At 40.4% G+C, this 24,037-nt stretch overlaps 1 protein-coding gene across 5 annotated transcripts in view; it reads right to left on the reverse strand.

Annotated features, from left to right (window-relative positions):
- Positions 1-2,720: 2,720 nt before the first annotated feature.
- med30 (mediator complex subunit 30) overlaps positions 2,721-24,037 on the reverse strand; it is a 35,034-nt gene continuing 13,717 nt past the window's right edge. For 2 of the 5 annotated variants that reach the window (XM_020513986.2, XM_020513987.2), the window contains exons 4-5: positions 16,955-17,065; positions 2,721-4,082 (exon numbers count right to left, since the gene is read on the reverse strand). In XM_020513986.2, the coding sequence (XP_020369575.1) occupies positions 3,987-4,082; positions 16,955-17,065 (207 nt within the window). In that variant the 3' untranslated portion in view covers positions 2,721-3,986. Of the gene's footprint in view, positions 4,083-6,964; positions 7,052-16,954; positions 17,066-24,037 lie in introns of those variants that run through there. The other 3 variants (XM_048595824.1, XM_020513988.2, XM_048595823.1) reach the window with 2 other exon arrangements.

Raw genomic sequence — 24,037 nt, forward strand, 5'->3', positions numbered from 1 at the left:
AACCCATCATTTACTATGGCTAATCCACTTAGCCTGCATATCCATGGACAATACAGGGCAACATATCATGGCCAATCAACTAACGTGCTCATCTTTGGACTGCGGGAGGAAACCGGAGCGCCCAGTGGAAACCTATGCAGACATGGGGCAAACATACAAAGTCCATACAGGCAGTCACCCAAGGCTGGAATCAAAGAACCCAGGTCCTTGGCACTGAGAGACAGCAGTGGTAACCGCTGAACCACCGAACCACCATGCCACCCCAAATTTTGAAAGTGGATAGTGATAAGATTTTTTGACACAAAATAGGATTAGGTCTGCAAGGGATTTGAAGTGGAAAAATCAGTCAGATTTTATTAAATGGTGGACCAAGCTGGAGGGTGCTTATGGCCTACTCCTACTGGAGATGATTTTGAAAGTTAGGATTTACTTGCATTTGGAGGCAAGGACTGATTAGGGACAGTCAGCTTGGTTTTGTGTGAGGAAAATAGTGTTTCACAAACTTGATTGAGTTTTTTTGATGAAGTAACCAAAAACATTGATGAGGGCAGAGCGGTAGAAATTGTTTACATGGAGTTTAGTAAAGCCTTTGACAAGGTTCCTCATGGTAGACTAATTAGTATAGTTAGATCACATGGGATTCAGCATGAGCTTGCCAATTGGTTATAAAATTGTCTCCTACAGCCAAGTCAGAGGGTGGTGGTGAAGGATTGTTTTTTGGACTGGAGGCCTGTGATCAGCAGCGTTCCACAGGGATCGGTACTGGGTCCACTTTAGTTTGTCAGTTGTATCAACAATTTGGATGAGAATATAGGAGGCATAGTTAGTAAGTTTACTGATAACACCAGAATTGGTGCTACAGTGGGCAGTGAAGGTAGTTATCTAAGATTACAAAAGAGATCTTGATCAATTGGGTCAAAGGGCTGAAGGGTGACAGATTTTGGTAAAACAAACGAGGAAAGGATTTATACAATTAATGGTAGGATTCTGGTTAGTGTTGTAGAAGGGAGACATTTAGGGGTTCAGGTACATAATTCTTTGAAATTTGTGTCACAGGTAGACAGGGTGGTTAAGAAGGTGTTTAGCACCTTTGCCTTCATTGCTCAGATCTCCGAGTATAGGAGTTCGGACGTTGTGTTGAGGTTGTACAGGACATTGGTGAAGCCTCTTCTGGAGTACTGTGTTTAGTTCTTCAGTTGTGATCGCCATGTTATAGGAAGGATATTACTAAACTGGACAGGGTTCAGAAAAGATTTACCAGGATGTTGCTGGGAATGGAGGGTTTGAGTTATAAGGAGAGGCTGGATAGGCTGGGACATGAGGGGCAACTGGAGAGGAGGTGGTTGAGGGGTGACTTTACAGAGGTTTATAAAATCATGAGTATGGATAAGGTGAATAGCAAGGGTCTTTTCCCTAGGGTGGGGGAGTTTAAAACTAGGGGGCATATTTTTAAGGTGAGAGGAGAAAGACTTGAAAAGGACATGAGGGGCACCTCAGAGTGCTTCATGTGTGGAACAAACAGCCAGAGGACGTGGTGGATACAAGTGCAGGTACATTTAAAAGACATTTGGATAAATACATGAATCGAAAAGGTTTGGAGGGATATGGGCCAAACACAGGCGAGTGGGATTAGTTTAGTTTGGAACATGGTTGGCATGGATCAGTTGGATCAAAGGGTCTGTTTCCATGCCGTATGACTCTATTTATGTTTATGTTCTATGATGCAAACACAATGAGAAGGAATCAAAAAAGGGATATACTTGTTGAAGTGAGTGAAGATTTGAGAATCATACAGTAAAGCAGATTCAACCTTACAACACATTTCACACACTTTCAATTATATAACTTTTACCTCAAGTTAAATAAGTTTAAGATCATTAAAACAAAAGCTATTTCAAATTCCATCATCAAATCTACACCAGGGCATAATAGATGCCATTCCAAAGGTAGTCAACACTTAGAGTAAGGCAGTGGCAAAGTAATATGTGAATTACAAACAACATGACACTACAAATGACAGAAAAACATTTAGGCAAAATTCTTCAATTTTTATGTCCATCAACCCACTCACCGCTAATAAAAAGGGGCCTAACTGCAAAATGTCACTATACAGAAATTCAGCTGCAAATTTCTGCCTCAACCTCCTGCTTATGGTCTGATGGTGGTTTACACCACACCTGATAAATCTACTCATGGACTTTACACTAAACTTATGTTGCAAACATGTACATTGTGAAATTGCTAACTGATGAATGATAGGGAGCAAAATATTCCTATTAATGCAGAGTTATGAAATTGAAGTCAGCAATTTCTAAATAAGGAAACATATTTGAACAGGTGAGCTGACCAAATCAATACCAGCTGTTAATACAGGATGTTGTTACAATACCAATTTGCATTTTACAGCTGTAGTGCAACTCTACCAATCATTGCTTGCACTTTGTATCACGTGCTGAGACAGCACCAGCAGAATAGAATGGGTCATGCATAAATGTTGAGTCTCTACTGAATTAAGGAGTGCCTAAAATATTCTGTTCGTTGATTTATAAAAGAGAGACAGGCAGCAATGTAGCAATATGTTTGTGAAAAGTGATACTCAGTGTTTGCAGGAAAAGGAAATATTCTTTCAGTACTGCATCATAAGATAAGATACCTACAAATTAAAAAAACTTTGTATTTAATAAGACTGTTGTAGAGAACACATTTTATCAAACTAATAATAATTTTAAAAGCTTTCAGAATTCAAATGTTTAATATTTAAAACAAATTCTGACATACTGGACATTGAACTACTCATTAATAAAATGGCAACTGTATATCAATAAACATGAGGTGTTGGTCCCAGTCATTACTTCTCTCAGCAGATCATCTTCCTGCATCAGAGTCAGCATCAGCAGCCAATATTGTCTCCTCCCTAAAAACTAAAATCCTAGATAAAATCACAATTATCTCCATTTCAAAATACAACCGATTTTAAGGCAAAAATGTAAGTTGCAGGTTCAGCTAATAAAACTATTTATTCTTGTGGTTCACAATGGCATCTAAACTCTGTACGTTAGACTTATTGCCTTATACCCTGTATAGTAATTTCCAGAATTCAACTACTGTGGATGCATGAAATTGTTGATCATAATTGTCAAAAACACCTTCTGCTTTTGTAAAACTTAAATTACCCAAAATATTTTTACAGTACCCTGAAAGAAATCAAGCGTAAACATACAATTATCAAAATAAAGATTTGCAGTTTTGTGACAAAAACATTAACTTTCCAATTAGTTTTCAAAAGATTAGAATTTCTACATAAAAGAAACCAGTTGGAACAATATCGTTTGATGAACCAATTTCTATGCAAAGGTTTAGAACAGTGTTTTACAGAACTACAAGGGTAATGCATTGAAAATCTATACTTGGATTAGGCTTAAATTTCTCTAAATTCATTTTAAGTTTGAAAAGTTGTAGAGCATGTCCAATTTCAAAGACAGCAGCGCAGTGGACATTGTAGATCTTAAAATCTGCTCAGGACACTAACAAACAAAAGGCTCAGCTACAAATGTAATGAGAATTCTCAAAAGTTAAAGCAAACACAAACCTGTTTCAGACTAAAAAGTTAAAACACACTAATCCCATGGCTCCAGCAGTCAGCTTTGTTGGATTGGAATACGGGTCAGAGCTAACCACATTTAGTCACAATTCCCCATTTTAGCATTATACTGAATTCCCTGTGGGTTTAAGGCTTCTACCCTATACTGTGTTAACATGGATAAGCCTAGTATTTGCTACACAAATACATTAATATGTTTCTAAAATTAATATATTGTATCACAAAGTGACCTTCAGCTCTGGATAAGTTCTTCTGTGCACACACTCTTTTGCACAAGGACTTAAAACTGCACACCAGCCATCAACCTTGGCTAGAAAGTGCTGGCTCTGATTATCGCCATGACTGGCATACATTCAGTCAAAAAAAACTAAAAGAATAGTTTGACTTAATTTCTCATTGCTAACATTGCATTAATGTCCCATATCAGGTTCCGCAGTTGATCCATTATTTGCTTCAGTTGTTGGTTTTTCAGTTTGAGGCTCTGTGAGGAAGGAAGAAAAAGTAAAACATTCAGGAAAACATTACCCTTCAACAACTCGGGTCATGTCTTTCAATTTACCTTTTGTCCCATTGTTTCACTGAAAAGCCTCATTTCCCACATGAAGCCTGGCAAGTAATCTCATTTACTGTGCAGCACACCCTGGGAAATAGTTTGAAACACGATAGTCCTCTTGGGATATTTTCTATTTACCGAATTACAAATCTATGTATGTTTACTGTTGGTGTTATGTGTACTGGATCAAAAACAGCTTTTTCCCCCTAGTACAACTTACCTCCATCGGTACTTTTCTTTGGGGGTGGTGTGCACACGCACATCTCTGTCTGCGTTTGTGCCTGTGTGCATTTGCAACACCTTTCAACGCTTGGTCTGTTTATTTCAGGAGCTTTTCAAATGCCCATTAAAAATATGAGACCAATTCTCCAAAAGGCATAATTGCAAACGGCCTCTCACACACTTGCTTTCCCACTATTTCTGGGATGATCAAACACTATCCGCCATATACACTAGATTCCAGTGCCTACAGCTGTGAAATGATGCATGAAGTTTTCTCTGAGCATCACAGCTTCACCTGTACACTGGAATAGAAACTTATTGCCATGTGCACGTATATATGAAAAATACAGTGAAAAGTTTTATAAGTATACCCACCATTATGCCTACATCAATGTAAGAAAAAAAGTAAAATTAAGACTAAGTTCATCTCAGTTAACTGCTTCTGGGCTCAGGGGAAGCCGATTAAGGAACGATGGAATACCCCGAAGATGCAGCCAGGACAAGAATGCCATTTCAAGATGAGACAACTATGCCAGGCCACTAGAATACTGGGCAGGAAGCCTCTGCCAAAGAAGACTGTCATAGCAGGCTGCTGGAATACCTGGGCACCGAAGACAAACTCCACGCCTGGTACAAGGCTGCCACATCAGGCTGAGACCAACTTTCTCCACCTTCAGGCGCCCAGGCCCAGCTGCAGACCTGGAGACTCGGCCTAGCCTGCAAGTCCAGGCCAGGGAAGTCAGCCCCGGACCTGTTCCTTGTTTGTCCCGAGACGGGATGGAGCCGTGTCCGGCTCGTCTTGGCATTGCTAATGCTATTGCGGGAGGCCTCCTCCTTTACCTGCCACTCTTCAGGCATTCCTGTAGGTTCCAGCTCTCCCTCAATGGTTTCTCCCACTCCATCTCTCCCATGAGGGACTTACCCTGCTCCTGGGGTTCGCTTCAGTCTGGCTCCTACTCTATTTACATGGCAAGCTACTACCAAAGGATATAAGGTAAATAATAGGGTTATGCAAAAATATCAGGATAGCTGAAAGGATTTTGATGGAATCAAGATCAAGCGTGGGTAGTTACATTTTTTTAATAAATCCAAAAGTTGGATCTTCTAATACTTGAAAGAACTGAATTGGTTTCAGCTGCTTTGCAGAAATTCCATATGTCCCCAGTTGTGAGGCTAGTAGAATTTCAAACATGTTAGGTACCTGCTACTTCTAATATTCTGATAATAGCTGACATTATTACAGGACAATTCAGATCCCAGAGTGAAACATGACTTGATAGATCATATTTGATTTGATTTGAGGTTCTGGATAAGGGTCACTGAATCTAAAATGTTAGCTCCACTTTCTCTCCAAAAGTGCGGCTAGACCTGCTGAGTTTCTCCAGCAATATGTTTTTCTTTCAAAGTTTGACTGTATTGGTTTTAATGAGGTGATCTCTCACTGAAACACAAGTATGGAATGCTATACATTCTGATTTAAATGAGTTTATTAACAAACAAGGTGAGGATAAAATAAAATAAACCAAAGTATTTATTGATACAAATTCAAAGGTTTCTAGACACACAATAAGGTATAATCCCATTAATCCCTAAACACTCCTTTATGAATTGAAGTGAAAAATAATTTTTGTAGAGTACCCAAAACACATGCCTGATACAGTACTCAAAACACCACCCATACAATGTACACATCAGACTCCCTGTATCTAACACATTGGTAGTTTTAAGTCACTTGTGACTTAAACTTGTATACTGGAACTGTAGATAATAGCTCCAGGAAGAAATTATACATCTGAGCTTAAATGTATTTAGCTTTAAGTGACCTCATCAGGGTTTATCCCAACACTTTTGGTCTGGGACTAAGGCCAACCCTTCCCTCTAAGGTAATCTAGTTCACTGCAGCTTTCCCTTCTCAGCAGCACTGTTCTGTACAATCATCCCTATCCAAGGACTTCACAGGACTGCCCCACTCAAAGTAAAATTGAAACCAAAACTCTCCTCTAAGTTATGGGGGTTTCTCTTACACTAAAAAGTTTCAGAAATCTCTAACAAACTTTGAGACCACATTATTTACCTTGGAGGGGTGCAAAACAATCTAAGATAAACAAAATAAACATTAATGGTGCACACAAACTCCTTCACTCTAGTGCCAAGTTGCAAAAATTGTTTTAAAGAAATTATCATAGCTACAAGTTAATTTTCAACTTTAGACAGAAAACCCATGTTTACCAACTCAAAAATATAAAAATCCAAATTTATAATAAACATATTTATATATCAGTTTATATTATACTAAGAATTGCTTTAGAACTTAGTGCGGCACAGAAGCTCTTGTCTATTACAAGGCAAACAAAATGATACATGTAATCACTTGCTAAGTCAGCAATACCTGCACCTACACCTGGAAGAAAGCTGGACATTAGTGGTGGCTGTTGCATATGTGAGCTGAAGATACACTAGACTTCACAATGAAAATGACCAAAATGATCAATGCAAAATAAATAATCTGATAACTGATCATCTCGCCCCTCTACCCTTGGAGAGGAAGTGGCAGATGCTGGTATAGCAGGTGCTTGGTGCGTGCCTACCTCAAGCTAGGAGAACCTCCCACTGATCCTGGAAATTTCACCACGATTGCTGCTGGAGGGCATCAGGCATAACCCTAGCACAACTGTCTGAATAGAGACCACAGCAATTATGGGGCTTTTTTTTTTCAAAAACAAATATATTCTATACAATAAAATGAAGTTTCATCATAAGGTTAATTTCTCTCCTAATTTGATACCTTCTTAAAAGCAGCAATAATTCAAGTGCAAATCCTGACAATGAACAGTAGCAGACTAGTCATATGAGGGATCATCATCGTCAACCCTGATTCTGTTCTCATCCCAAAGTCTTTTTTATTTCCCTTGGATTTCTGAGGCTGACTGCATTCTACCTAACGTAACGCTAGTCGAGTTTAGTTAAATCAGTAGAAATTAGACATACATAGGAGATTTTCCAGGTTAGATGGTATACTCACTTCTTCTGATGAGAACTTCCAAGTAAAAGGGAGAACATATGTAAATAATACTGCACTCACTCATGTTAGCCAAAGAGGGTTTTTTTGAACATGCTCACGATGTGGTGGAAAGGTTTAACTCTTGAAGCAAGACAAGAGAATGGAACACAACAGAACAGCCATGGTCTGGCATGGGGACGGGGGCTAGTGAGAGAAAGGCCCGCATCCTTCCAACTAAACTGGCAGCTAGTGATCACTAAATTATGAACATGGAGCTGCCTGTTGATTCTTACCATCTGGGCTCACATAAGTAATTACTTGAGCGAAGCATAGGGTTTTGGCAGTTTTGGAAGTCTGCTCTACGAGTTATTTCTTTACAGGGTGGGAAAGAAAATCTGATGAAATATTAAATTTGATGTCCTGGGTGGATTATTTACATTTGCAATTGGCTGAAAAGCTTGAGGACTTAACATTTCTCCTCTTCCCCAAATGCCAAACAGCTATGTGATGTTTGTGTCTTGTTGACGTCACTCTCAGCAGAGCAAAGCCATTTTCTCCTTTTCACATCTTCATTTACACTGATGCATATCGCCATCTTTCCTTCACTACCATTAGCACTCCCTTTGCTCTGGGCACAACTTGTTCCATTTCGTCCTCCTTCCCATCTGTCAACAGCATGAAAACCACTATTTCCCAAACCCTTTCAGTCCTGAAGAGTCATATCAGACTTGAAAATTTAACTGTTTCTCCATCTTATAAATGCTGCTAAGACCTGCTGAGTTTCTCTGCTTTTATTTCAGATTTCCACTATCCACAGTATTTTGAACTTAGTTAAAACATCTAACCTGGTTCCCAACACAATCCACGAGACAGACTCAAGACCAAAGAAAATTACAAGGATAATTTATACTTGACTGCCTTCTGACAGTTTATTAGCCGTGGACTGCGCAGACAATTCACCGAGTCCTTTTCAAAGCTGTTGACATGAGTTTTTCCATAAATCCGAGTGGCTAAACTTAATCAGTTTTAGTAGCCCATAGATTTTTCACTTCTTCTGATTTGAAAGTGTTACCAACTAAACTGTGCCATTCAGGCGGCTTGTTCCTTGGACTACCCTGAATTACTCCTCGGAAAGAAAAAAGCTTGCTTCTAAACTCAACCCTGATGTCTCCTGAATGGGAATAAAAACTGACTTAAACCTAGATGGTTCTGTACTGAAAAAAAGCCAATGAATGTCATAAAGACAACAGTTATGGACTTCTTTCCATTAATATCATGGGGGTATGCAGTCACATGCTTTATGACAAAAATCACTTTAATCACAATTCACAAAGTCAACTCCAATCTTGTTTATTTTAACAAAACACTTCACAGAAATAACCAACACCAATCTAACTATATTGAAATCCAAACTGCAAAAGTTATACTTTGTATCTAATACACCTTTCATCACAAGATGTAAGTATTCAGACTTTCAGTGCTACGTAACTATGTTCCATTAGCCTTCCTGAATACTGCTGACTTGTGTGCTAGCTCTCGGGGTTTCATGCACAAGTACCTCCAAGTCCCTTTCTGTTGCAGCTTTCTGCAGTTTTTCCCTATTTAAATAATACTGTCCTTTTGTTCTCCCTTCCAAAATGAACAATTTCACATCTTCCCATGTCATACTCCATTTTTCAATTTTTAGCCTACTTACTTAACCTATCTATATTTCTCTAAACTGTTTGTATCCCTCTCCCAACTTGTCTTTCCACTTATTTTTAAAAGTTGTTTGCAAATTAGGCTTCAGTACATTTGCTTCCTTCCTCCATGTTATTTATATATTGTAGTCACAGCACTAGTCCCTGTGGAACCCCACTGATTACAGGTCACCAGTCTGAAAAAGCACCCTTTACCCGCATTCGCTGTTTCCTTCCCGCTAGCCAATTCTCTATCCGCACCAATACATTACCTCCAACACTATAGGCTCTTATCTTATGACTTAACATTTGTGAAGGACTTTGTTGAATGCCTTATGGAATTCAAAACACATCAAATCTTCCAGTTCACATTCCATGAAAGATTAATAGAAAATGCAAGGGCATGAACAGATACAAAAATACGTATTGTGCCTCACTTATTAAATTATGATGCTTAGTATATGTCTGTGATCAGCTATGATCAGATTGAGGTTAGACACAGACGATTTGCATACAGCTACATGCGTGTGTCACAATTCTCAGTTTCAAAAAGCTGAATTGAGAAACTACAGCATAATTACTATTAAGTTTATCGGGAAAAAAAGGAAAATACACTTCGGGCTCTTTCAGTGGCTCATTAATGTATGCAGTGCACCAAAGATGCCAAGTTCTCAAAATCAATCTTTCATTTACATTGTGTTAACTGTTTTCAGCCAGGACATTGACCAGTCACTATACTGCCTCAGCATTCCTGGCTAGAAGGGAAGAAAACTAAATGAAATACCAGCAGATTTTCCATCCCCAACTACTTTTCAGAGAATTATGGATTAAATTTGGTCAGAGCAAAACGTGTTAAATCATCAACTTAGACGACAAGCTCTTGATACTTCTTTTCGCCAAAATTTTAGATTTAAATATGAAATACTATTTAAATCAGGTACTTCAGCCTGGAACTGCACGTGGCAATGTACATGTTAAACAAGATTTCAACTTCACTGCAGAGTTCAGCTCTTCTACAGGGTCCCCAAAGTCTACACTCTCCTCTAGCACATATTGGTCACTTGTTTAGCTGTCTTCAGTTACCACTTACTATGTAAAATGTTTACAGCATTTTAATTTACCCAGTCCACATTTGTTTTTCTGAATTACCAAATTAAGCATCCTGGCTTCCACCATTGTTTTCTTTAACTAGCCACTACAGTGTGGCATGGAAAATCCCTGGGAACAGCTGTCCACTGATTTATCTACTTTCTTGGAGGGAGATACACTTTGGGCCTGGTACCTCCTATACATTACACATGCAAGTTCAGGAATTCACTGTCCTGATTAAAGCAAGCATTTTGACACAGACAATGAAGATCATAAACAGAACATAAATCAGGAATAGAGTCAGTGACATAAGCATAAGAGTGTGCTGAGAACCTGTGACACCAAATTTAGCTGAAGTAGGATTCCTTTAAATATGTCCATTGTTTTACAAATGTTAAAGTCCATATCCAGAACTTTTTTAAGAAACAAAATTGGTCAAAAGGTCACAAAGATTTGTTATTTTCTGATATTTAATCCCAAAATAGAAGCCAAAAATACTTCAGGTAGATTTGAATCTTAAAATAACATTCTTGGCCATTGTGATGCTAGCATGATGATCCTCTTTCCAACTTAAGCTGTTTACTACTGGAGTGCTCCAGTCTCATGCATTTCTTATGCAAGGCACTCATAAAAGCTACAGACGACAACAAAAGACACCAATAAAACACCTTCCAGATCTCTGTATAATATTCTTATCATAGAACAGTACAACACAGTACAGGCCTTTCGGCCCACGATGTTGTGCCGAACTTTTACCTTAATCCTAAGGTCTATCTAACCTCCACCCCTACCTTATACTATCATCCATATGCCTATCTAGTAGCTGCTTAAATGCCCCTAATGAGGCCGACTCCACTAGCCTCTCCGGCAATGCATTCCACGCCCCGACCACTCTCTGAGTAAAGAACCTACCTCTGATGACTCCCCTATATCTACCTCCACTCACTTTAAAACTATGCCCCCTCGTAATAGCTCCCTCCACCCTAGGAAAAAGTCTCTGGCTGTCCACTCTCTCGATACCTCTGATCATTTTATACACCTCTATCAAGTCATCTCTCATCCTTCGTCGTTCTAAAGAGAAAAGCCCTAGCTCTCTCAACCTTTCCTCGTAAGACCTTCCCTCCATTCCAGGCAACATCCTGGTAAATCTCCTCTGCACCTTTTCCAACCCTTCCCCATCTTTCCTGTAATGAGGCGACCAGAACTGGACACAATACTCCACATGCGGCCGAACCAGGGTTCTGTATAGCTGGAGCATAACTTCACGGCTCTTGAACTCAATCCTTCTATTAATGAAAGCTAACACACCATACGCCTTCTTAACAACTCTATCCACCTGGGTGGCAGCTCTCAGGGAACTGTGAACATGAACCCCAAGATCCCTCTGCTCCTCCACACTGCCAAGAATCTTTCCGTTAACTCTGTATTCTGCTTTCAAGTTTGTCCTTCCAAATGAATCACCTCACACTTTTCAGTATTACACTCCATTTGCCACTTCTCAGCCCAGCTCTGCATCCTATCAATGTCCCTTTGTAACCTAGAACAACCCTCCGCATTATCTACAACGCAACCCACCTTCGTATCACCCGCGAACTTGCTAATCCACCCTTCCACGCCTTCATCCAAATCATTTACAACAATCACAAATAGAAGAGAACCCAGAACAGATCCTTGTAGTACACCACTTGTAACCGAGCACCATGTTGAATATTTTCCATCCACTACCAGCCTTTGTCTTCTAAGGGTCAGCTAATTCTGAATCCTATCTGCCACATTTCCCCCTATCCCAAGATCTGGAATGCCAAGGTACCTTAAATCGCTAAACATCAAAACTCTCTGACTGCAATGTTGTTTAAATCCACCTTTTGTGGTCTGAAGCTAAATTATTACAGTAAGGAGAGAGGCTGGGCTAACATCTGAATTGATTGGATACCTGGGATCCAACAGATTTCAAGGAAAACTGTATAAATATCATCCATTCTCTCTATTTAAAATGATGTTTTAGCCTGAGATTTGGGCTGTCAAATCAAAAATCTTTTTCCTTTATCTTCCAAAAATAGTGTGAAATAAAGGAATATATTAAATTCAGTTAATACTATCCTGCTGGCCTTAGACTAGTCAGGGAGGTTTCTTAGTGGACTGTATGGTGTCTATTTTAGAGAAGGTCCTCAGGCACTAATCAATTAGTAATATTTTTGTAAATGTTTCAACCTTCACTTCATTTTGTCATGTGAAACGGTCAATTATTACAGTTCAACTGAACTGCATTTGAGTTTAGCAGTAAAGAAGTTTCAACTGATCTTGACAGCCCTTAGTTGGGGAAAGACAGAAATCAAGAAATTAGCTAGGGCTACTGCTCTACATTTGAAAGTCAAAAATGTGAGGGCAAAAATCAAGCTTCCCGTGATCCCAAGTGTGGGGGGTCTCTTGGTGGAGCTTCCCCCGGTGGAAGGCAGCAAGGTGCTGGGCGGAGGCATCTTGATGCAGCGTCCAGCAGTGGAAGCTCTTAACCCAGGTCCCTCACCGAATATTTCCCGTGATCATTAATAGGTTAGTACAGTTATCTAGGCTCACACACTAGGAATGGGAAAGGAACAAGGAATTTGAAAGTACCTACAAAAACCTTTCATCACACAAGTCACTCCTTTCAAGAGAGGAGACAGTGAACTCTTTAGAAAAAGATGAGGGGCATCGATAAGGTGAATAGCCAAGGTCTTTTCCCTGGGGTGGGGGAAGTCCAAAACTGGAGGACATAGGTTTAAGGCAAGAGGGGAAAGATTTAAAAGGGACCTAAGGGACAACTTTTTCCAAAACAGGGTGTGGTGCAGAAATGGAACAAGCTGCCCGTGGAGGTGGTACAAGCAAGTACAATTACAATATTTAAAAGACATTTGGACAGGTACTTGGATAGGAAAGTTTACAGGGATATGGGCCAAATGCAGGCAAATGGGACTAGTTCAGGAAACCTGGTCAGCATGGATGAGTTGGGCCGAAGGGTGTGTTTCTGCGCTGTTTGACTCTAAAAAGAAATTATCTAGTTGGACATTCTATGGAATATTTAGTAAGTTTCCTAAAGGTGCAGCAGCTACTAAAATGTTTCATCCTTATTAGTAGTAAAGTTTCAGCGTATGAGTCAAAATATGGTTTGAAAATCTCAGCACTGAGTTTATAAATTTTAAAGCTTCTAAATTTTCAAAGAAATGGGCTAATCTTTTATATTTTAGACACAGCACAAGTAATCAACATGTAGTACTGAAGCTTTGGATCAGGCACAAACATTTTCCAATGACAAGGAACAAAAAGGCAAATAATTCCACAATTGAAAAATTCTAGTGCTTAATGGTTGGTTTGGATCTGTAGTATATGCAATATTTAAAAGCAAAGCTATACAGGCAGGTTTACAAGTGTTTTCAGCAAACTGATGGATCAGGATTTAAGAAAGAAAAATGTACGACTGCTTCTGCCCAAGTTAACATTTTGGAAAATGTTTGGTCAAGGCTTTGCAATTCCAGGAATGCCATTAGCAAAGAATGATTGATTACAACCGCTCAGTGACATTAACAGATGTTTAAACTTCACATTTGAAACTTTTTAGTAGCTGCCGACCAAACTAAACAACTTTTTAAACAAAGGTCATTTTTATGTAATAAATTAGCTTCAAGTTTTGCTCAACTAGATTTATTTTTAATTTTAAAATGAGGCACTGATGCCGCATCCATACTTGAGTATGTATCATTAATTTTTGTTTTTGAGTTACGTGAGCCACAAATTATCTATGTAATGAAATTGAGATCTTACATTTGCATTATTATAATTCATCTTCATTATTGTGGACCAAGCAGGAGTTCAAAACTTGTGACTGTCAATTACCCACAAATTTCAATTACCTACTGGGGTATCAGCTTAGTTATAACCAATGATGGAGATATGAATTGTTGGAGGAGAAAAAAATTGTGTCAATTTTATGCAGATGATGTGTACGAATTGACTCATACTCCCTCAAGGCTTGAAAGTATGAAGAAAGCCACAACGAAAACCTTCTCCTGAAGGAAAGGCAGACGAGAAACAGAACACTGTTTGCTTTCTTTTAAAAGAAAGATATAGATAAGGTCAAAACAAACAAGTTGTATAAATTAGATAATGAGCTTGGGACTAAAGTTCACAAGTTCAACACTCACATGCCACATACACAGTTGAGATTAAGAAAGAGGACCCCTTTCACCCCAACAGCTTCACAGGATAGCAGGCAAGCAGATGGTAGCTTTGGGGTTGACTAACATATTTTAAAACACTTGTGTTTTTCCTCAGGGAGGGAGATGAAAGAACTTAACTACTCCCTAAAATAGGAGCAACTGTAAAGGCAGTGGATGGAGCTGAAGGAAAGAGTGAATTTAAAAAGAATAAATAAGGATTTTGGGTGAAACTGCTTGATATGCTGAATGGTCTTTTCTCTGTTAAAAATTTATTATGCCTTTTTATCAGATTTGGAGCTTCTCCTCCATTGTTAAAGTGTTGAAAGACAATATTTTTAAAACCAGAGTACTCCACCAAAAAAATGAAAGCTTATTTGTTTTAGCAATATTTTATTATCTATAGAAGATACTTATATTGGTTCTTCAGCTGTGAAGAATGAATGTGCTCAACATTACAGGTATCACTGGAACAGCAAGAACAGAGACCCAATTTAAAAAGTCTCAGTGAGCAGAAAACACAACTCAACCCTATTTTCCCACAAGGCAGAGTACTTTGAACAAAGGGTAATCCTCTCTAGACCTACCGACTACTTTAAACACAGTAATAAACTTTAACAGCACAATGAAAAGGGAGCAATCTGGCACCATGGGGTGAATTCACTTTCTTTTGACTTCTGGAATCAGCCTGAGCAAAATGAAATATCTCTCTCTCTCTCTCTCCCCCCCTGCTAGCTAAAATCTCAGTTAAAGACTACAGGACAGCTAGAAATATCACAGCACAGAGTCACACAGCACGGAAACAGATCCTTTGGTCCAACTCATCCATGCTGACCAGACAACCCAATCTGACCTAGTCCCGTTTGTTGGCATTTTGCCTATATCCCTCTAGACCCTTCCTATTCGTATACCCATCCAGGTGCTTTTTAAATGTTGTAATTGTACTCACATCCACCACTTCCACTGGTTGCTTGTTCCTGTGCCCTCTAGCTTTGGACTCACCACCCCGCCCTCCAAACTCCAAAGGAAAAAGACTCGGCTATTTACCCTATCCATGCCCCTCATGAGTTTATAAACCTCTATAAGGTTACCCCTCAGCCTCCAAAGCTCTAGGGAAAACAGCCCCAGCCTGTTCAGTCTCTCCCAATAGCTCAAATCCACCAGTCCTAGCAACATCTTTGTAATTGTTTTCTGCACCCTCTCAAGTTTAACAATATCCTGCCTGTAGAAGGGCGACCAGAATTGTACACAGTACTCTAAAAGTGGCCTCACTGATGTCCTGTTCAGCTGCAACATGACATCTCCCAACTCCTATGCTCAATGTTATGACAAATGAAGACAAGCACCTTCTTCATTACACGGTCTACCTGCGACTCTACTTTCAAGGAGCTATGCACATGCACCCCAAGGTCTCTTTATTCGACAATACTCCCCAGGACTCTACCATTAATTGTACAAGTTCTGCCCTGGTTTGCCTTACCAAAATGCAACACCTCACATTTATCTAAATTAAACTCCATCTGCGACTCCTTGGCCTATTAGATCAAGGTCCTGTTGTACTCTGGGATAATTATTTTCACTGTCCACTACGCCACTCATTTGCAAACTTACTAACCATGCCTCCTACATTCTCATCCAAATCATTTCTATAAATGACAAAAAGCAATGGGCCCAGCACTGATCCTTCTGGCACACCACAGGCCTCCAGTCTCAAAAACAACTATCCACCACCACCGTGTCTCCTACCTTCAAGCTAATTTTACATCCAATTGGCTAGCTCCCCTGGAAACCTACATGGTCTAACCAGTGTATCATGTGGAACCTTGTCAAACGTTTTGCTGAAGTTCATATATACAATGTTTATCATTCTGCCTTCAATCTTTTGTCACCTCTTCTAAAACACTCAATTGAATTAGTGGGACATAATTTCCATGCACAAAGCCATGCTGACTATCCCTAATCAGTCCTTGCCTTTCCAAGTGTATGTAAATCCTGTCCCTCAGAATCCCCTTCAATGACTTACCCACCACTGACATAAGGCTCATCAGTTTATAGTTCCCTGGCTTTTCCTTATAGCCTTTCTTAAATAATGGCACCACATTAGCCAACCTGCAGTCGTCAGGCACCTCACCCATGGCTATCAATGATATAAATATCTCAGCAAGGAGTCCAGCAATCTCTTCCCTAGTTTCCCACAAGGTTCTAGGGTACATCGCATCCGGTCCCAGGGATTATTCTACCTTTAATGTGTTTTTAGACCTCCAGTACTTCCTCTTCCATAATATGAACTCTAAGACAAAAAATATTTCTAAGTTCCCTGACTTCTAAGTCTTTCTCCACAGTAAATACTAACAAAGTGCAGGTCACTTTTCTAAGATCAGTGTTAAGACATATTACAGGTCTCAATTTCTCAATCAACAATTATACAATGCAGACACTGGATGTCCATAATGGAGAAGCTTTCTACAGCTCATCATGAGTACAAAGCTTCAAATATCATTTTCCATTGCACTTGTTCATGAAATTACGAACATTAAAGTATAGCTTAAAACAGCAAAGTAACAAAACTTGCACAAATATATTGTAATAAAATTGTCAAGAAAAAAAATGTTGCTGTACCTTATTTACCTCTACAATTTCCCGCCTCTCTTCATTTGCTAAGCGGAGTTGATTTAACAAGCTACGATCTTCATGTTTTGTACTATCATCTTCCACATAAGGAATAAGTTGCTGTGGACATATAATAATACTTTTAATTAAATCACTTTTCTACCTCAACTCCCAAGTAGCCGCTGTAGCTTCTTCACAGTAAGCAATATTACTACTTATTTGAGTTGCATGATCCAGCGCCATCTGGAGGAGCTCTAACGTACAGCCTCAAAGCAGTTCAGAAAGCACCAAATGATGCATTAAATGGAGATCCTGTCTGTTCTCAATAACACTGCAGTAATAGCTGATTAATCCTGGTAAATATTTTTCTCAACCAACCTAACAGGAAGAAGTATTTCATTTTATCTGTGTTTTCCCTTTGGCAGAGAAATAAGGATTGATGGGCAAGGTTGTGAATGGGAGGACAGCATGTCAATTAGAAAAGAAAGGTGAGACAGAGTGAGAGTATGTAGTAACTCTGATGATCTGAACGCAATTTAGTTCAACGCAAGGGGGCTTACAGGTGAGGCTGATGAACTCAGGGCATGTTTAAAAACATGGGATTGGGACATTATAGCTATTACAGAAACCCGCAACATGACATCTTCCAACTCCTTTGCTCAATGGACAAGACTGGCAGCTCAATGTTCCAGGTTTCAGATGCTATAGGAAGGAGAGGCAAGACAGGCGAGTTGGGGGGGGGGGGGGGGGGTTGGTGCGGGGAGGTGGTGGTGCTGACATTTTTCATTCAGTAATACATCACTGTTGTAACAAGGAAAGATATTTCTGAAAAATCATCCAGTGAATTGTACAGGAAGAAATTACAAATGAGAGAGGAAAGGGAAGATCACTTTGATGGGATTGTACAATAGCATTTCCACCACCCACACCTCCCCCCCAAACCCCCCCACAAGTAGTAACAGAAAAATTGAGAAACAAACACGTAAGGATATCTCAGATATATGTAAGCATAATAAAGTTTGTTATAATGGGGGATTTTAATTTTCCAAACATTGTCTGGGGCTACCATAGTTTTAAAGGTTTGGAGGGTGAAGAGTTTGTCAAACGCATTCAAGAAAACTTTCTTTATTAATATATGGATGCTCCAATGATAAAAGGAGCAAAACTTAGACCTTCTTTTGGGCAATAAGACAGGGCAGGTGACTGAAGTAAAAGTGAGCCTAAGGATCATGATCCTACTAGGTTCAAAATGGGTATGAAAAAGGATAAGCCTTCCATAAAAAAGTTTAAAGTTTTTAATTGATGTAAGGCAAATTTTCATGGTGTGAGACAAGAGCTTTCAAAAATTGATTTGGAGTAGCCTGTTTGCAGGTAAAAGATGGGAGACGTTCAAGAGAGACAACAAGAGTTCAGAGGCATTTGTTCCTGTAGAGTGAAGGGTAAGGCTGGTATGATTAAGAAACAATGGATGAATAAAGGTATTGATATTCTAGTCAAGAATAAAAGAGAAACTCATTTTAGATACAGGCAACTTAATTCAATTGAATCTCTTAAGCAATATAAAAAGTATAGGGGCATTCTTAAGAGAGAAATCAGGAAGGCAAAGAGGGGATGAGAGATAGTATTGACAGATAAGCTTAAGCATAATCCAAAGAGCTTCTACAAATACGTTAAGAGCAAAAGGGTAACTAGAGAGAGGGTAGGCCCTCTTAGAGATCAAGGAGATGGGAGAGATACTAAACGAATATTTCACATCAGTTTTACTGTGGAGAAAGAAATGGAGTCTAGAGAGTGCACAGAAATAAACTTGGATGTTTTAAACATAGTTCAAATTACAGAAGAGGATGTTTGGGAGGTCTTAGAGAATATAAAGGTGGACAAATCTCCGGGACCTGATCTAATGTATCCCAAAATATTCTGGGAAGTAAGGAAAGAAATAACCAGACCCCTTGCAGAAATATTTGCATCATCTATAAATACGGGTGAGGTGCCTGATGACTGGAGGATGGCTAATGTCGTATCTTTAAGAAAAGTCGTAAGGAGAAACCAGGGAACCATAGACCAGTGAGTCTGACTTCAGTTGTGGGTAAATTGTTGGAGGTGATTATAAAAGATAGGATTTATGGACATAGAGAAGCAAAAAATTGACTAGGGATAGTCAGCATGGTTTTGTGCAAGAGAAAATCGTGTCTCACAAACTTTATTGAGTTTTTTGAGAAAGTTACCAAAAAGGTTGATGATGGCAGAGTAATAGATGTTGTTTATTTGGATATCAGTAAAGCCTCTGACAAGGCTCCGCATGGTAGACTAATTAGTAAAGTTGGGTCACATGGGATTCACAGTGAGCTTGCCAATTGGATACATAATTAGCTTAACGGCAGGAGACAGAAAATAATGGCAGAGGGTTGCTTTTCAGACTGGAGGCCTGTGACCGGCGGGGATCGGTTCTGGGTCATCTTTTGTTTGTCATTTCTATAAATGATTTGGATAAGAATACAGAAGGCATAGTTAGTAAGTTTGCGGATGATACCAAAATTGGTGGTATTGTAGACAGTGAAGAAGGTTTTCTAAGATTACAGAGGGATCTTGATCAAATGGGTCAATGGACTGAAAAATGGCAGAAGGAGTTCAATTTGGACAAATGTGAGGTATTGCATTTTGGTACAACAAGGGTAGGGCTTATACAATTAATGGTAGAGCCTTGGGTAGTGTCGTAGAATAGAGGGACCTGGGGGTTCAGGTACATAATTCTTAAAAGTTTGCATCACATATAGTCATGGTGGCTAAAAAGGCATTTGGCACACTTGCCTTCATTGCTCAGTCCAGAGTATAGGAGTTGGGAAGTCATGTTGAGATTCTACTGGACATTGGTGAGGCCTCTTCTGGAATACGGTGTCCAGTTCTGGTCGCCCAGTTACAGGAAGGATATTATCAAGCTGGAGAGGGTTCAGAAGAGATTCATCAGGATGTTGCCAGGTATGGAAGGTTTGAGTCTGAAGAAAGGCTGGATAGGCTGGGACTTTTGACACTGGAGCATAGGAGATTGAGAGGTGACCTGACAAAAGTTTATAAAATAATAAAGATATATAGATACAGTTGATGGCAGTTGCCTTTTCCCTAGGATGGGGGATTTCAAGACTAGGGGGTGCATTTTTAGGGTGACGAGAGAGATTTAAGAAAGACAAAAGGAGGACATTTTTTTTCCCCCCCAGAGGGTGGTTCGGGTGTGGAATGAACTTCCCGATGAAGTGGTGGATGCGGGTACAATTGCACCATTTAAAAGACATTTCAATAACTATATTAAGATGAAAGGTCTGGAGGGATATGAGCTAGGAGCAGGCAGGTGGGGCTAGTTCAGTTTGGAATTATGTTCGGCATGGACTGGTTGGACCGAAGGGTCCATTTCTGTGTTCTATGACTCTATGGCTCAAGTATGGAGCTATTATTGTTAAACCAGTGTAACAAAACAAGGTATTTCAGCGCCTACCATCAATCTACCAGCAAATTCCCATTGCTGCGCATTGTTCATTCACAGGAATATTTTTTCATCTTAAAAACTTCCATTTCTGTACCTTTTAATGTTGCTATTTACCTATTTTAAAATATTGTCAAAACATTGGACAATGCTTTGAAGTTAAATTATATTTTAATAATAAATCTTAACATATAACAGCAATTTAATACAGCAATATTTATTCAGATTTCTGAAGCACTACATCAAGTTGGGAGTTTGGTCACTTTTGAATTTAATTTTCATGTGATCTGTGCCATAGTGGCTCGTCAAAGGAACCAGAGTGTACACCAGCCATCAGGCAGATTGCCCCAATTCAATTCATTTGTGGGGTAGGTCAACATAAAGCAAAACAGAAAAATAAAGAGGGTCTGAGACAACATCTGCTAATGTGGTATACTGCATCCGCTGTACCCGGTGTGGCCTCCTCTACATCGGGGAAACCAAGCGGAGGCTCGGGGACCGCTTTGCAGAACACCTCATCTCGGTTCGCATTAAACATCTGCACCTCCCTGTCACGAACCATTTCAACTCCCCCTCCCATTCCTCAGACAACATGTCCATCCTGGGCCTCCTGCAGTGCCACAACAATGCCACCCAAAGGTTGTAGGAACAGCAACTCATATTCCGCTTGGGAACCCTGCAGCCCAATGGTATCAATGTGGATTTCACAAGCTTCAAAATCTCCCCTCCCCCTACCGCATCCCAAAACCAGCCCAGCTCGTCCCCGCCTCCCTAACCTGTTCTTCCTCCCACCTATCCCCTCCTCCCACCTCAAGCCGCACCCCCATCTCCTACCTACTAACCTCATCCCGCCCCCTTGACCTGTCCATCCTCCCTGGACTGACCTATCCCCTCCCTAACTCCCCACCTACACTCACCTTTCCTGGCTCCATCCCCGCCTCTTCAACCTGTCTGTTTCCTCTCCACCTATCTTCTCCTCTATCCATCTTCTATCCGCCTCCCCCTCTCTCCCTATTTATTTCAGAACCCCCTTCCCCTCCCCCATTTCTGATGAAGGGTCTAGGCCCGAAACGTCAGCCTTTCTGCTCCTATGATGCTGCTTGGCCTGCTGTGTTCATCCAGCTCTGCACCTTGTTGTCTCGGATTCTCCAGCATCTGCAGTTCCTACTATCTCCAAATAAAGAGGGTCGTTGTTCAAGTCCTTGTTATCAGTAAATTTAACTAGATCATCAGTCTCTTCATCCAAGTCATTTACATCAATTGTAGAAAGTCGAGGCCCCAGCATTTTGCCTAAGGCACATTTCATTACATCTTTCTAACCAGAAAATGACTCGCTTATGCCTACTGTTTTCTGTTGGCTAGTCAACCTTCTAGGCATGCAATGTATTGACCCATGTATATCAACAGTTTTTACTTTCTATAATAACCTTTGAAAAGACATCATATAAAACTCCTTCTGCAATTCTAAGTACAGCAAATCCATCAATTCCTGTTTAGCCACAACACCATACTGCTTGGAAACTTAAATTGGTTAAACATCATTTTCATTTCACATGTTGACTCTGCTTGATTACCTCGAATTTTCTATGTGCCTTGCGATTATATCTTTACGAGTAGCTTCTAACATCTTCCCTATGTTAAGCTAAGTAGCATGTAGTTTCTTGCTTTCTGCACCCCTTGGTTTTTGGATAAAGCGGTTAGATTCAGCCTTCTCGCTAGGTTGTGCAGCTGTTCAGAGATTCTGTGCCTAACAAGTGACATGCTGACACAGATTTCCAATTGCAGAAGCTGCTAAGCATGGATCTCGGAAGTCTGCGCAGTGGAAAACAATTACTCATAACATAGGTTACATTCACTATTTTCCAATCTAATGGAACCTTCACTATACCCAGGGATTTTTAGAAAATTCAGAATAACGTATCAACTATCTGACTAGCCAATTAGCTGAACATTTCTAATTTTCTTGAGTGACTGGTTTTCCTGATTTACAGCTATTTCTGGAATGTTGCTTGTACATTTTATAATGAAGATTAAGCAAAATAAGCGTTCAATTCATCTGTCATCTCCTTATTTTCCGCTTTTAATTCCCCAGACTCACTTTCTATAGAAAGAACACTCACTTTAAATTTTTAAAAGTATCAGTAGAAGCTCTTGCTATTAGCTTTTATATTTCTAACTGGTTTCTCTTATACTCTACTTCTTTCCTCCTTTCAATCATTTGGGCAGAATATTTTTTAAAAAAGTAAAGAATGACCAATCTTCAGACCCAGTTGATTCTACTCTTGCCAAATCAGAAGGCTGTAGGTTCAAATCCTACATCAAAGACTTCAGCAGGTAATATAGTGAACAACATAGCACTACGTTGTTTGGGGTGCCATCTTTAAAACAAGATGTTAAAGAGAGATCACATCTGCCCTCTCAGGTGGATGTAAAACATCCCATAGAACTACAAAAGAACAGTGGGGAAGTTCTTTCAGTCTGCTAGGAAGCACTTAACCTGCAACCATCATCACTAAAACAGATCTGTTTTTAAATGAGATAACAAGGTGTAGAACTGGATGAATACAGCAGGCCAAGCAGCATCAGAGGAGCAGGAAGGCTGACATTTTGGGCCTAGACCCCTCTTCAGAAATGGGGGAGGGGAAGGAGGTTCTGAAATAAATAGGGAGAGAGGGGGAGGCAGATAGAAGATGGATAGAGGAGAAGATAGGTGGAGAGGAGACAGACAGGTCAAAGAGGCGGGGATGGAGCCAGTAAAGGTGAGTGTAGGTGGGGAGGTAGGGAGGAGATAGGTCAGTCCAGGGAGGACGGACAGGTCAAGGGGGCAGGATGAGGTCAGTAGGTAGGAGATGGGGTTGGGGCTTGGGGTGGGAGGAGGGGATAGGTGGGAGGAAGGACAGGTTAGGGAGGCGGGGACGAGCTGGGCTGGTTTTGGGATGCGGTAGAGGGAGGGGAGATTTTGAAGCTTATGAAGTCCACATTGATACCATTGGGCTGCAGGCTTCCCAAGCGGAATAGGAGTTGCTGTTCCTGCAACCTTCGGGTGGTGTCGTTGTGGCACTGCAGGAGACCCAGGATGGACATGTCGTCTGCGGAATGGGAGGGGGAGTTGAAATGGTTCGCAACTGGGAGGTGCAGTTGTTTAGTGCGAACCGAGCGTAGGTGTTCTGCAAAGCAGTCCCCAAGCCTCCGCTTGGTTTCCCCGATGTAGAGGAAGCCACAACGGGAACAGCAGATGCAGTATACCACATTGGCAGATGTGCAGGTGAACATCTGCTTGATGTGGAAAGTCTTCTTGGTGCCTGGGATGGGGGTGAGGTGGGAGTTGTAGGGGCAGGTGTAGCACTTCCTGCAGTTGCAGGGAAAAGTGCCAGGTGTGGTGGGGCTGGAGGGGAGTGTGGAGCGGACAAGGGAGTCGCAAAGAGTGTGGTCCCTCCAGACAGCAGATAAGGGTGGGGAGGGAAAAATGTCTTTGGTGGTGGGGTCGGATTGCAGATGGCGGAAGTGTCGGAGGATGATGCGTTGGATCCGGAGGTTGGTGGGGTGGTACGTGAGGACAAGGGGGATTCTGTTTTGGTTGTTATTGTGGGGAGGGGGTGTGAGGGATGAGTTGCAGG

The sequence above is a fragment of the Rhincodon typus genome, chromosome 4 (assembly GCF_021869965.1).
Source record: "Rhincodon typus isolate 14 chromosome 4, sRhiTyp1.1, whole genome shotgun sequence".
In the NCBI taxonomy this organism is placed as follows: domain Eukaryota; kingdom Metazoa; phylum Chordata; class Chondrichthyes; order Orectolobiformes; family Rhincodontidae; genus Rhincodon; species Rhincodon typus.